Source organism: Mya arenaria, chromosome 11 (genome assembly GCF_026914265.1).
Source record: "Mya arenaria isolate MELC-2E11 chromosome 11, ASM2691426v1".
Lineage (NCBI taxonomy): Eukaryota > Metazoa > Mollusca > Bivalvia > Myida > Myidae > Mya > Mya arenaria.
Window position 1 is genome coordinate 1075552 of NC_069132.1, and position 15887 is coordinate 1091438.

At 37.4% G+C, this 15887-nt stretch overlaps 1 protein-coding gene across 1 annotated transcript; it reads right to left on the reverse strand.

Moving 5' to 3' along the window:
• Positions 1-1257: 1257 nt before the first annotated feature.
• On the reverse strand, positions 1258-15864 carry LOC128209431 (DNA replication licensing factor mcm5-like). Its single transcript, XM_052913455.1, has 15 exons — positions 15672-15864; positions 9661-9787; positions 9331-9459; positions 8925-9097; positions 8060-8215; positions 7355-7436; positions 6758-7014; positions 6041-6221; positions 5582-5722; positions 5116-5292; positions 4542-4657; positions 4126-4254; positions 3437-3579; positions 2348-2475; positions 1258-1926 (listed from the first exon to the last, which is right to left on the reverse strand). The coding sequence occupies exons 1-15, from the start codon at positions 15827-15829 to the stop codon at positions 1825-1827; spliced, it is 2199 nt and encodes a 732-aa protein (XP_052769415.1). The 5' UTR covers positions 15830-15864; the 3' UTR covers positions 1258-1824.
• Positions 15865-15887: the final 23 nt, after the last annotated feature.

Genomic DNA, 15887 nt, shown 5'->3' on the forward strand with positions numbered 1-15887 from the left:
CGTACAGTTATGCCCTAAAATCCAACAACGAAAATCTTTCTATCACAGAAATTGACCTTAGATGGAGGATGCTAAGTTCTGGGTTTGTCACATTGCCCATGGTTATAAAAAATAAATTTTGCTCATGTCACAGTATGCACGATAATGAACTTATGCAAAGACAAACAACTGTCAACTGGAAAAAAATACGTTTGGTAAAAATGACTTTATATTATCCTTTTACTAAGGAGTCGGGTCCTGCATGCGATACTCTGTCTGAACATTTGTGTGTTTTAGACAAACAAAGTTCTGCACATGAATGTCCATTAAATGAATAGCTGTTGTGGTGGTTATAGCAAAATAAATACAAGCAGATTCATTGTACAAGGTGGTATGATAAAAAAAACAAATAAATATGAAAGTTCAAATGCCGGACACAAAATGATGACAAAACATGTCTTCAGCAAAGCCTTTTAAGTGAACAATACAAAGTAAAGTAAATATAAGATAAATACGTGTCATTACGCGTGATTGTTCAACAGGTTCAAAATAATACATAAAATTGGCAAAAAATTCACTTAAAACAGAAAAAGAGATGCTCGAGCGCCATGTTGTCAGGATTATATGGAAAATTGAATGAAATATGCATGAACCGAAATGACAGCTGATTTGTCACTGACATTGGATGCCGTTGAGGCAGTTTTAAGATTATGACCATTGAAAGTGTGGGTATTGAGTATGTTATGACCATGACCTTGGACTCTATGACCTCAAATTTAAAGGGCCATAATCAAGTCAAGCATGGTTTGTCAAAAGGCCAATAATTTTGTCTAAATCAAGGGCCTTAATTCTGTCATGCATGGACGGATCTTTTTCGCAAGAAACTGAGCTCATTGATATCTGGCTACTGAACAAGTTTAGTAACGTCGGATAATAAATGACTCGCTTTCACAAGCGATTTGTCAAGGACGCCACAGAGGTCCATTTAGCCAGTAGAGCTTAAAACACACACGAGCTTAAAGAGACCCCAGTTTCCATTAAGGATTAATTTCTTTACACGACGACGAGCCAGGGCTAAACGTCAACTTCTTTTCTTACAAAACCCCAGACGAGCTAGAAACCAACTGACAATAGTTTTGTTCATTTGAATTTTATTTGATCAATGTAGAAATCGTCATGACAAAAAAAGGGTGTGGAGAGCAAGTATATGCGCTGTAAAAATGCAATTTTATATAAATATACAAAGTAAACAGGTTCCAAAAGCCAATACAAACAAAACCCATTGGAAGAATTTATGAAAAATATTTGAACACATTATAGTCTTGAACACATTTTCTGTACAGTTGAACACACACGTGGTATCAGAACAGTTTCCCTCAAAATCTTGGCTATAACATTTGTATAATACAAGTATGTACACTGAGAACATTCATTTCCAGAGAATAAGTATAGAAGATATAACTGTCTTCATGAAACTTAATAACTGAATGCCCTGTTGGCAAATTATTTTATCACTTACATCTGCCTTTTTAAAAGTTCTTTTTTTGCTCAATTTGCCTTTATCATACTACACTAGTTTTTTTTTTAAATATTTTTATCAAATTTGGTGCCATTTTTTTTTTTTTTAAAGTTCACGATAATCCTGCCAATTGCAAAATAGGTTCCCTGTTTGTGACAAAGGAACAAATCTTCATTATTAACTATCATAATTAACTATCATGTATATTGTGAGCTTCAGATGTGTTTTTTTCTAGCACTGTTGTATTGTCTTAGGCTAACTCTACGAAGCTCCGGTCTAGTGCTTGTAGGCCTACTAGGGGCCTTAATCAGATTGCTGGGGTCCCCCTATTTCACCCTGTACAGCATCTTCCTCTGCATACGGTGCTGGAGCTCCCCTCTACGCAGCATGAAGTGTATCACCTTCTGAATAGAACGTTCTGGATACTTCTGCAAAACCAATCATTGAATGGTCTTAATATTGCAAAATAATAGATGGTCACTGTACCTCACAGTCATTTCAGAACTTTTCAGGGCAAAATGATTCTATCAGGAGATTGATAATTGTGCGCAAAGTTCTTATGACTGCATTTGTTCAGTGGGACAACCATGCCAAAATGATTGTTACTGCAGTGCATTTCAACAAAATGCAATTATTCATGACCTAAAACATCACTTACGTACCGCTATTGCATTTCATCTGGTGTCCTTGCAAAGATTTTATTTTATCTAGAATCCTGAACATTTTACCTGGAGAGAAGGAAGATGACACCTGTTAGAAAAGACACATGTACTTAACTCTTTATTTATCAAAGAACCAATCCCCAATATCTAAATAGAAGTTAATGCATGCTCGGGTCCCTGCACTGACCTGTTTAGAGAAGTCCTGAAGAACTGCATGCTCAGAGACCTGGGAACCAATCACAAAACGTCGTTTCAGCTGCTTCTCGATCCTAGACAGCATATCTTGGTCCTCCTCTGTCGTGAACCCCTCCACACCTACACATTGATAAGCCAGCTTACTTGATTAAGCCAACATGACATATAAATAATAAGATATGGTTGTCTAACATAATGCCCCCTTGTGCACCATGTCACAATAATTTGGACAATTGAAATAAAATATGCATGGACCAAAAGATGCCTATGATGCAGTGCAGGTTATGACCAATGTTCAATAAAGGAGGATAGTTTAAAAAAGGTGTAATACAGAGATCTACATGTTCAGTCTCTTCATGCCATACCATATGGGAAGAATGAAGAGGGCAAATCATTCTCGAGTTATCAATCAGATCAGGTTTTTGCATTCAATGTCATCTTGCCCTTGACCTTTGACCAAATGAACTCAAAATCACTACAGTTCATCTACTGGAAACCTCCACATCAAATTTGAGGACCATTCAATGCAGGCATTGTTTTCACTTCGATTTTTTTTCACGCCAATTAATTGTGAACTTGCCTGACATTTGGAACTGATGACCCTAAAAACCAACCGTGGTAAGCTACTGGGCAGTCCAATCTCAATGTTAAGTATACAGATCATATATCAAGGCATTGTCCAGTTATTACTCAAGAAAAACTTCACATTCAAGGTGACTCAGACCTCGACTTTCGACCTCAAAATCAATTGGGGTCATCAACTGGTCACACCCACAACCTTCATGTCAAGTTTGTAGGTCATAGATGCAGACATTGTCAAGTTATTAATTGTCCTTGACCTGATCATTTCGAAATAAAGGTCATCTACTGGTCACACCAACCAAGTCAGCTTTGAAGATCATGTGTCTAGGTATTGTCTAATTACTAGGACAAATTTTTGGTTTAAAGTCACTTTGACCTTGACCTTTCGTCCCAATGACCTCAAAATCAAAATGGATCATGTACTGGTTACAGCCAACCTCCTTAGCCTGAATACCTGCAATAAGCAAAACAAGTAACCAAATAAAACCAAGCAGCGTACCTGCAAGGTTTCCAGTCATGGCAGCATCCAGGGTTGAGACCTGAAACAGGCGTAGAGCTTCGTCCACTTCAGACTCTGTGGCAAATGGCTGAAGCTTCATCTTTGCCAACGACTCACTGATACGGATGATTGCCTCAAGTTGTCTGCATAGGACACATGGCATTTTTAATTTGACATCATATATTTATTAATTTTCATTTTAACATCATAAATGGGTTTTTTTTCTTTGTTATTATATTATTCATGTGTCAGTGCACAATTATTCATTAAAAACAAAATGTTTACACTGCCTACTAAGCCTGTTTTTTTGGCAGCATATAACAGGACCGACAACATAAAGTTGTCCAGTAAGCACAATCACTTCTAACCAATGCAATCAAGGTTTGATTCCTGGCCTTGGTGCTTGTGAGTTTGGATAGTGGTCACCAAGTCGGATGAATGGGTTTTCAATAGTTTCAACCACAACACAAGACTCACTCTCACGCCAACGAAGAGTATCTAAGTTTAGTTAATTTAACTTCCTTAACAATCAGGGAAAAAACAACAACATTTAAACAAACCACAACATTATTTTTGTTTGGCCTTTGGCATATCAGTAACTTCCTCTTAGTCTGCATCAACAAAAGACCTACTACTAGACGCTACCAGTATAAATATATATATATATACTACAGGGAAACAAAGGCTACCTGACAGTGATGGGAATGCTGACTTTCTTGCCCGTCTCTCGCTCATATTCCCCAGCAGAGTTGCGCATCAAGACGTAGCGATTCTTCAGCTTCTCAGCAGCTTCCGAAGACAGGCGGGGACCACATTTACTGAAGGGTGAGTACACAATATTCATTTGTCTACTTAATAACAGCACTATTAGCCAATATCGACAATTTTCAAACAAGGAGCACAAGACTCAGGATCAGAAATTAAGTCTAGCAAGTTATTGGCCATCACACTTATATTAAGTGGATCTTTGCAATTTCTTTTCTTAATATTAAATTTATTCAAATGAAAAGAACAGAAAGTTGTGGGATTTTTACACAACGAAAAAGTACAGCATAAACACAGTTTTATGCCACATATCAGTTGGTAGAAGACAAAAAGCCTGTACCCCCTGCAGTAGTTGATGTACTTCTTCAGGGTCAGGAGGTCAATTTCACCCTCTGCCTGTTCTTCGGTCATTTGAAGAGCATTCAGATGGACATTCATCACATGCTTGGCCAATCTCTGAAATAGCGTGTACAAATATTTTTCCACTTTTTAATGGCAGAGTATATAGAGCATGAGGTCATCTGTGGTTATCATACAGCAGTTATCAAATTGGGCACAGGCCCAGACACGATATTAATATAGAATGCTCTGTTCTCTTTACAATATTGTTGAATTATGAAACTAGGTATATTTATTATTTTTAAACTTGTTTCTAAAAAATTGATGAAAGTGTCCATCAAACAAAAGGAAAAGGGTACAGCAGGGCGGATAAAATGTAACAGGGGGCCAAAAAAGGACACCAGGGCTTTACCCTCTGCTATTTAGGCCTAGCTGGAGCGTTGATATATATTCATGTTCAGGCTTGCGGGTTATAACCTAGGACAAGTATCTAGTGATAATGCTTGATCGAGAAAATCGTAATCTTATTTATGATCTATGAAACAGAAATTGAAATGACAGGGTAACATACTTACTGTATCTCTGGCTTCATCATGCATATCCTTGACGATGAAGATCATGTCAAACCTGGAGAGGATTGTTGGCATAAAGTCAATATTCTCCTCCCCCTTGGTGTCATCCCAACGGCCATACACACTATTTGCAGCTGCCAGCACCGAGCAGCGAGAATTCAAGGTTGTTGTGATGCCAGCCTGTAATATGCATCCCATGTCTAAGCAAATTGGTATAGCATGAATTGGTATAAAATGGTTGAAACATGATCAGGAGATCTACCTAAAGCTCATGAAATAGTTTTAAACACATAAAAAAATGCATTGTCTTCAGACAACAAATCACTTATGTAATTGATGCCTAGCCTATTAGAGAATTAACCCTAAGTTTAAGACTAGAAAATATAACTTTCTTTACAAGTCAGCAATGCCATGTCTGTTGCTGAAGGATTATGAAGTCAGATAGGGCCATGGCCTAGAACTAAAGTACCTTGGCAATTGAGATGGTCTGTTGCTCCATGGCCTCGTGAATGGCGACACGGTCATCCTCCCTCATCTTGTCAAACTCGTCAATGCAGACGACACCTCCATCTGCCAGAACCATCGCCCCACCCTCCATCACAAAGTTACGCTGAAATAATCACATAACAATCCCAGTTTTGACAATGTTGTTAATTTGATAATTGTAGACTAGTACCAAATCATACTGGTGCAATGAATATGATAAACAATTAGGAAAAACTCAAGGTAAAATATTAACTGGCTTTGCTCAAAAGTTTAATTTTACAAAGCTTGTTAAATCAGCCATATCATAATGTAAGGATTTAAACTTGTTGAACCAAATATCTCTTTTAAATAACTAGTAATTACAAGTGATCATTGCACGAGTTACTGGAACTCTTAAACAATAACATTCGATGAATCATTTCAACTGATCATAAGCACTCACTGTCTGCGGGTCTCTATTGACAGAAGCAGTAAGACCAGCAGCACTGCTGCCCTTGCCGGAGGTGTAAACTGCGATGGGAGAGACACGCTCCACAAACTTCAACAGCTGGGACTTGGCAGTACCTGGGTCTCCTAACATCAACAAATTTACATCCCCACGACGTGTCAAACCATCAGGTAGTCTGGAACATACAAAATTTTAAATCTTTAATTCTGCATGGCTATTTCAGTAATATAGGGAAAATGCCTGATTAGGGAAATTAAAGCAAACTGCAATAGTTTTTTTAAAGTTTCACCCTATCAAAACTATTTATAAATTGAGTTTTTGTTTTTCCATTTGGCAACTCTTCACAACCAGTGGTCTGCATCAAGTTCATTTCTTTGAAGAATTTTGATAGGGCACCACACAAGGAATATTCCAGTGAAGTTGCATCAAAATGGTCCAGGCAGTTTTGGAGGAGGTGGTATTTATAAGCAATTGTTAACGCAGAACACAGACTGATCACAATAGTCACCTAGAGCTCAAGTAAGCTAAACAGAAAAGTTTTAAACATTTTATCTAAATTTGTCCATTTCATGACTTATATTTATCTTAAAAAATGTAGATATTTTGACCACCTCATGTTCACATCATTTCATCACCCTTGGACCAAATGTAGGTCATATTTGGGACATTACATGAAGGAAAATGGGAATTATAAGATATCGGCCAAATTACCTTTTCCTAGAGCCACCAAACAGCAAGCAAGCAATAGCCCTCTTCATATCTAAGCTACCATAGATGGAGGGAGCAATGCTCTTGGCAATGGTGTCATAAACATTGGGAGTCTTGGCCAATCTCTGGAAGTCCTCCTCCTCAGTGGGTGTGATGGTGGTGCCTGTAGCGTGGCCTTTACCCTCTGTGTCCACCTGTATGCCCACTACCCTGAAGTACGGAGCCCTGATTCCAACATTCACCTTCTCCCTAGCACTGCCCTGAAACAATGAAACCGCAGTTGGGAAACCTTTTACCCTTGGTAGGGATTTCAAACAGTATGATAGGTTTTATGACTGCGCCCAAAATTTTTGATAGGTCATATCTTAAATCTCTACATTCTTAATTGTAATCAACACAAATTTGATGACACCTATACCAATAGACCACTCCATTATATTTTACCAGCCAAACTGTCCATTGATCTGTCATGATCGTCTAACAAAGAACATGAAATACAATGTTCACTATTATACAATGTTCACTATTTTATATTTTAAAATGGGAACCACCCAGAACAATACTTTACCAAATTTCACAAAGATTATCTGTCTGACAAACCTTAGTTGGGGCCATCTTTTTAATGGAGAAGATGCCAATGACAGACACCCTGTTACCCGGAACAGCCTTGTCACACATGTACCTGCAAATGATAGATTTTCAACTATGCACAAAACATGATTTTAAACATAAAAGTTGAAAAATGGGGAACATTTTATGACTATGCCCAAAACATGTTTTTAAACATTATAGTTGAAACAGTTAACAACTTTTTTGAGAGACTTAAAACTTCCACATTTCAGTGAAAATCTTCATATATTATTTTTTAGGAAATTCATACTACCAGTTTCAAATTCTGAATGATAGCTCTTTGAAAGAACACTGTATGGATGTTAGCATAGAACAAATAATTCAATTTTGAGCTGGGTTTGAGAGCAGCAACACTTACAGAAACCTGGTGACAAAAGACGCCCAATTTTTGTACAGGATTACCACAGCCTATTGGCTAGCAGGTCACTAGATAAAACTAGGTCACTAGATAAAACTATCTGTTTGAACCTCTGTTTATAAACATGTATGGAAAATCTCTCATACATGCTTATAAACAGGGGTTCAAACTGATAAAATGTCTGTCCTGAAAAATTGCTGAGTGTCAGCAGTGTCTTTAGCTTCAGAATCAGGCTTGTTAGTTATAATATTTAAATAATATGATGAACAAAGTATTCAAGCTTGATAAAGAAAATCTTAATTTAGATTACTGGTCACCTATCACAGAAGAGCTGCATGTGTCGTGGCATCTCCCCATTGGGCACTGACTCGGGAGCTTCCTGCAATTTCAACACCTGGAAATCTACACAGCGACACTTGTCCGGTACAATAAAGAACGGGTCAACTGGGCATTTGGGCCTCCCTGCCTGGTCACTGAAAATAGACATGGTTCCCTTGTGGAAAATCGGTTATGGTTATTAACAAGTCTTTTAAAAACTGACAATTTGTCGGTCTGGACCGATTTTTACTCTGCAAGACCGATTTCAGTAACAGAAAAAGGCTTAAAAAATGGTACACCAATTGTAATTTCTGTTTTTAATCTCGGTCAAAACCAGGGCTCAACCAAGTGAAATTCCAGAATTTCAAACTTTTAGAAGCCTACATTGTTTAAACGTTTTCAATTGTACAATAGATATTAGGTAGTACAATTCTGTATTAAAATAAAAATAGACATGCATATGATCATTAAGTGGCATCATGCACCATCAATGTGCGAAGATCTCCCTCTGCATTACTTTAGCACCATACCAATAGTACAAACTGATGCAATGACAGTGTTATTCGTCACATTATACCATGTGTTTGATATACTTAGCTGAAGGTGTAAAGAACATTAACATACAATCTACGGCTGTTGCTTATACAATTCTCAACGACAACAAATTATCTGAGGGCTTCGAGGAGAGAGCAATCAGGGTGACAGAATGAAATTGTTGTTTATTATTTATGTAATACAGTATAGCAAAAAACTATTGTCAAAACTAGAAATCTTGTTTTATTCTAAAAAGAATGCCAATGGTTCAGATTACCTGATCTGCGTGTCAAATACAAAAACACCTGCTAAGAGATAACAAAGGCTTACGTATTGCACTTTCGAGGCAAGCTGTAGCCCTCTAATCCTGGATTAATAGCAATGTTGTTGATAACGTTACGGCAGCTGCGACACTGGAGGGTCAGTGTGGTGGCTTTGGATTTGATGGCTGATGCTGCGATGACAATGCCAGGAATCTTCAGCAATTTTGACATCTGGTCAGACTGAAAATGATTGAAACATTGATAATTTCATTCACCTTGTTGTATTTTTTACAAAGACTCAAATTAATGTTAACTAACTTTTTGTATCAAGATTAATAGGCCAATTTGGGTTTCAAGTCTCACTGCAGCACCAGAACATCAACATAATTATCCCTGAAAAATACTGAAAGTGGTTATTCAAAAACTGACTTCTTTTCTTGTCAATCATTTAAACCAAACAAAAAAGTAACTACCTTGAGCCCGCGGAGGTTGGTTGCATTTTCCTTAGATGTAAGCATGACCTGAATGTCCTGAACTTCCTCGTCTCCATCCGGTCTTGGCTTCGTAATCTCATCTGCCACCTCCTTTGCTGCATCCTCAAACTAATAAAAACTCATAAGACATTTGTCCAAACTCCTTATTTGTTTATCTAGTGTACAGCTAACATTTTTTTCCAAGACACAAATGCAAATTAATATTTTAAACTGTATCTCTTTAGATCAGCCCCAAAGGAATGATTGCAGAATGTATATTTTTATTACAAGAAACTAAAGAGTTTATTGAAGAGCCTAATATTTACTTACCAGTGGAAGATGTTGTGCTGGCAGCTTGTACAACTTTTCTGCTAGTGCCTCATCAAAGCTGGATACATCTTCGATCTCGACCTCCAGATAGTACTCTCCTAAATTGTAATGACGTTTCAGTTCATCCCTGCAAAATAACGACAGGAAATTAAAAACGAAAATATATGTCAATGCAAAAAATAACTGCATTATGATTAAATATTTTAATAACATGATATATATTTCATATCTTTTACCATCCTGATAAAAAAGATCTTTACAACATTTACATTTGTTTAATTCTTTGATAAAAAGGATCTCAATTTATTTGGTTTGAGGCCCAATTAAATGTTTATTAGAATTGCAACTTCATTCCTTCAGGGGACGCTGGGAAATTGGTGCTCTCAGTACTGATTAAACCCAGGAAAGTTGAATCCTGTGACACTAAATTGGTGCTTTACACAGAGCATGAAATTAGAAGGTGAACTTTAGCTGAAAACACAGATTCTGATGGTGATTACAGGGATCGAATTTAACGGTCGCTAACTCGCAAAATGCGAGTAAGAATCGAAAAATGCGAGTAGAAAATCCTGGCACTCGAATATTTTAGCGACCGCGAATAAAATCGTCGAATTCGCTCAAACTCTCCTTTGCGCTTTAAAAACTTCTTTCCGCAAGTTTACTGCATAAAAGATAATCACGTGACCCGGTATATGGACGCTTGTCGCTGCGTACAAATGTTACTATCGGATATTTAAGTAAGCGCCTCGAAGATAATCATGTGACCGTGTATGGACGCTTGTCGCTGTCCTCAAATGTTATTATCGGGTATTTAAGCAAGCGCCTAGGAGATAACTTTTTTTCGTCTGGTTTGTGATTCGCAACTGCCAAAAAAGAAGAGAAAATTAACCACGTTTTGTTACGCAAAAAGGCCTGGAAAGGTGAAAAGGCTGACAGCGACGCGGGGATTGACCGAGAAGCCCCCCAATAAAACCAAACCTAGCGAAAAGTCATGAATTGTCGGTACTTTGTCGCAAACCAAAAATTCTCGGTCCGATTCTACGGCATCTGTCAGAACCGTCAAAAAATAGGAAACGGAGTTGAACACCAAACTTTTGTATGCAACAACAGAGAATAATGGCAATGTTGAATTCAAAGTGTAGTGTGATGTTTGTAAAGAATTCGTCAGCGATAAAACATCAACTGTAGGCATTTCAGTATTTAATTTTTATTTACTAAGCAACAGTTTGCACCCTGCCCATATTACTTGCTAGATCCTCCATGCTTTGGTCACGTGTGCAACATACATTACCATCGAAAAATGTCAGTGTACATATATATTTTCAAGAGAAAAACATCTACTCTGTGTAGGATTCGAGCCTATGAACCCCTGCTTGCAAGTCTGGTCCTCTACCCAACTTGACTTACCAGGCACTTGGCTACTCAGTCGCATTGAATGGCTTAGAATAATGACTGTTACACTCCTCCCCACTTTACATTTTGAAAGTATAAACTTTGGTGGGGAGGAGTGTAGTCACTTACTACTAATGATTCAAGGCTTTTGAGTAACCAGGAGCTCAGTTAGCCCAGCTGGGTATATGATTTATTTATGTAAGAATTAAAAACAAAATGTAAACGTTTATAGTTTATTCTTATCTCAGTGCACTTTATAAGCAATGAACATAATGCTACAACAGAACTACTTGTTTATTTGGCAACTAACATGAAGTAAAACAGCCTTTAAATAAGTGCTAGTGGAACCCACCATTTTGCTAGTTGAAAAAAATGGCACTAGCAAAAACTTGCTAGTGGCAAAAAAAAGTTAAATTCGATCCCTGGATTAGGAATTGCCTACCTAGGGTTCTTTGGAGTTTGGGTCTTAAACTTTATATTTTGCTGATGGAAATGTAATGAAGTTGTGCATTTTATGAAACTTTATAATATTCTCAGAAGAATTCAAGTTAATTGGAGACAATTGGTTAAAAAATAAATAAGTTATAAGCTTTACGAAAACACCATCGTTCGTCAACCTTAATTAGAATATTAGTATTTTGGGGATTTTTTTTCTCTTAGAATTTTTGGTTGATATTTACATGCTAAGGCCACACCAAATTGATATTTCGTTCCGCAGATTTACCGCTCCTATTTTCAACATGTAAAAAACATTTATTTATTTTTTGTGCGCCCGCACCTCCATTTTGATTGCCAAGCAGATTTTTTTCAGGTAATAATTTTTTTCAGGTTATAATTTATTAAAAGGCTAAAAATAATCAAGTATTATTCATCTACGCTAGATTTCGTGTTTTTGTAAAGGGAAGTTACCGATGCGTAGTGTTTTTATACTGTATATCGATCGGTTTAGCATGGGTTTCAATAATTTTCATCAAAATGGCGGCTTCCGGTATAAACAATGTGGCTCAAAGTTTGGAAATTAAATCTTATTTTTGACAATAAATATGTTTTGAGCATGCTTGAAGTCACTGTTGACCATCTAATGCACTAAAGGATCATTAATTAAAGCAATCATTATGCAATAAAGCATGTGTATCTGAGAATGGTAGCGATTATTTGCGTAATTAATAATTGACTGGTTTTGAATGGAAATCGGAATGATCAACTTAGTACTATTTTATTCAAGTCATAATACAAGGGACCAAAATTTTACCTCGTTACGACGATGCTGAAGATGACAGGTCAACTTATCTGGAACATGAGTCATTGTTTGGTCCAAATTGATGTATCAAGCTCATTTTTCATCAAATTCTGACAAAACATCATTTTTGAACAAATATCTTTTCACAAATAGCGATATAAGCACTGGTGTGGATATACCTTAACATAAACTAGAAATGTGTCCATAGGACACGGATGCCCCCACTTCGATTTTTTGTCACAGAAAATAAGCCATAATGATTATTCAGGATAATCTCAAGTCTTTTTTTGCAAATAAAGGGCCGTAACTCCTAAATGACAAAAGCGATTTCCATGGCTATCGAACTTGATCAAGATATTATGGTCACAATCATGTATGTAAAGTTTGGTGAGGATTGGACACATACTTTTCAAGAATTAGATTGGAAACATATATTTTTGAAGTATTTTTGGCAAAAAAGGGCCGTAACTCCTAAATGACTAAAGCGATTTCCATGACTATCGAACTTGATCAAGATATTATGGTCACAAACATGTGTTTAAAGTTTGGTGAGGATTGGACAAACAGTTTTCAAGAATTAGATCGGAAACAATCTTCGGGACGTACGTACGTACAGACAGACAGACAGACGTACGTACGGACAAGGGCAACCCTATATGCCGCCACTTTGTGGGGGCATAATAAGCCTAAGTTTATCACCTTATATTTTGTTTTTATTTGCAGCATAATCCGGGATTGTAATGCACTTGTCAATTGTAACCACTGCCCTGCCTACCCCTCGCCCTCGTTCCAGGGGTATACCGGGGACAGCGGAGGCAACGGGCTGCGTTTTTACCTTTCAGGTGGCCCCACAGTGCCTAGTGAATGTGGTTTTGTCTTCATATTAAAAATAGTCAGTATTGGGCCTCACATAGGCATTCGGGGTTGCAGGGCCATTTGGCAGGGATTTTACCAGCAGTGTGTCCCAGCAGGTCAGGTATTTTACCTGGGTTTTGAGAGACCGGAAGTCAAAGTCCCCGCTATTCCGGACTTAGGGGAGGGGGGCATATACAATTGGCTGGTGCATAAAAACATCTAAATAACCAAAAAAAGTACTCTAAAAAATACCCTTGTTTTGTTTTTGTTTTAATTAGCACAAAAGTCATGTCATTGCATTTCCTGTGATGATAAAAACAAAATTTAGTCTATGTTATATGGAGTCTGATGTTTGATGATGCCTGTGTAAGTGATCATTTTTACAAATCCAAAATAAATCCTAAGTATGTCTAATTACAGTTCCATATGATGTTAAACTGATTCAGGTAGATTCATATTAGTCGTTTCAAACTTTTTACTAATAGCAGGGTTATACGACACGTAACGTAGAATACTTAATCGGACAAAAACATTGTCCTACTGTAGTACAATGCTATCATCATCATCCTCATTAAATCGCCAAGTAAGATATCAATTTTACCGAGTGCAAAAGTCAGAGGTGTCTTTAGATCATAAGACATAAATAAACTATTGTTCTATATACAGTACACTCAACGAGTTAGACCCACTTTCCATTAATAAAGAATATTGTCTTTAATTATAAACATTGAATCATTAAAGTATATCCACTAAGTTATTACATCATAAAGCAGCCGACTATTTACACGATTCTGGACCATGACCTCTGATGTCAAGCGCGTGATCAATACAATGTAGAATATACTATTTATTATTGGTGGTTAAAAATAGCTATGACGTTTCAAGGAATTTTCCACAGAAAACGAGGCAAGAAGGCCTTCAAAACCATGCGCTGTGAACTTGGAACGCGTGTTTGACCTCCTGATTTTCCGAAAATGTGTAACCAAGAATTTCTCGGAAGAAATATGTTTATCAGTCATTAGCAAAAACATGTTTATAAGATGCATGTGCAACTAGTGAAATACGACTGCATTCTTGTGGTAAGCTAACTTAATGCAAAACGGGCAGAGGAAAAAGAATAATAGCAATTTACTGGAGCCGTCGTAATCGGCTGAAAATTATAATAAAATAAATATAACTTTAGCGTAGATTCTTATCTAGTGTCCGCAGAGTTTCACGGAGTTAACCCCTCAGAGGAACGCCGAGTTCGTTATTCTTCGGTCGACTGATCACCCTCCGAGGGCCTTAAATTCGGGTTTAAATTCAAACTCCGAGGAACGCAGACAGTCAATAAAATCATTTTGTTGTCCGCTATAGCAAAAATCCGCGGAGGGAAACGGAAAGTGGGTCTAACTCGTTGAGTGTACTGTATAGCATTTGCATAACGCATTTCGCAAGAAGCATGGAGCCCGGCGTTCCATAGTTAACACATGCAATAGTTTAAGAGCTTGTAGTCTAAAATAATAGATGTGTTATACAGGATTCTTCCAATCCCTAACGTCTAAACGGGAATGTGCAAAAAACGGGGGTGTTTTAAAAATATTGAAATTGTTTTAAGTGAAGTATTTTATGGTTGAAATTGATCATAAAGAGTTATATTCATATTTTACCATGTAAGTGAAATGTTTTTTTGCACTAAACAAGCATTTAATGCATTAAAACAAGTTGTTTACCTTTCCAATAAAACGGAAGTTGACTAACACAGAAAACAATTATGCAAAGGGGAATAACTCGATACAATCGTAATAACTCGGCCTCCTCCGACAAAGCTTCGAGATTGACCTCGTCATACAATCGTAACAACTCGGCCATGGCCGAAATGTTCCGAGCGATTTAAAACTGTGCCCTGAAGCATTGCAGGTGCCCATCATATATATATCGTTATGTTTTGACAGAATGAAATGAAAAAAAGCCGTCAAACTCATAATTATAAGTTGGATATTTATTTTTTGTGTACGGAACTAATATAAAATAACATTATCTGGTAATATTTCTCGTTTTTATGATATTTTATAGACTCTATATGCTTTAACCCGGAATCCTGATCGGAACAACTACCCACTTTTGATACTAAACAATTTGTATACGTGAAGGATTTGCCATATCAAAAATCTAAAAAAAAATCCGCCAACGTACAATTATTTAGACTAAAGAGCTTGAGGCCGTTTCGAAGGCCTCCGACCCCCTGATTTACCATGAAAACATAACATGGGCTTAGCGGCCAACAGAAGTCAATTTCAGAAGTTACGCCCCCCTTAACTGAAAAACCTGGATCCGCCACTGTCCTATGTCTGGATTTGCCTGTGAATTGCTGTCACTTCTATCGCATGACACTCATGGCATTCAAACACAATTTAAATCGTGATAGCGTCATGGCGGGGTCAAGCAAAAATGCAGCCAACGGGCGCGGGCAGATCTCGATAAACTCGCATAAAACAAACGATCGAAGGAAGTTGTCTGAAGTTGTGTAACAAAGATATCTCACCTGTAACGGTATGAAAACTGGCCTTCATGAAATTGTCGGATGAAATCCTTAAACCGCTTCTTTACTTGTACTCTGTTGATTTGATCGTCATTGTTTTGATCCTCAGAGCCGAAATTATCGCTGAAAAATATGCCCGGGTCGTCGAAGCCTGTATCCATCTTTGTTTTGTTCACGTGGTTTTGTTTGCGGCGGGAAGGTTTTCGCGGGAACTTCACT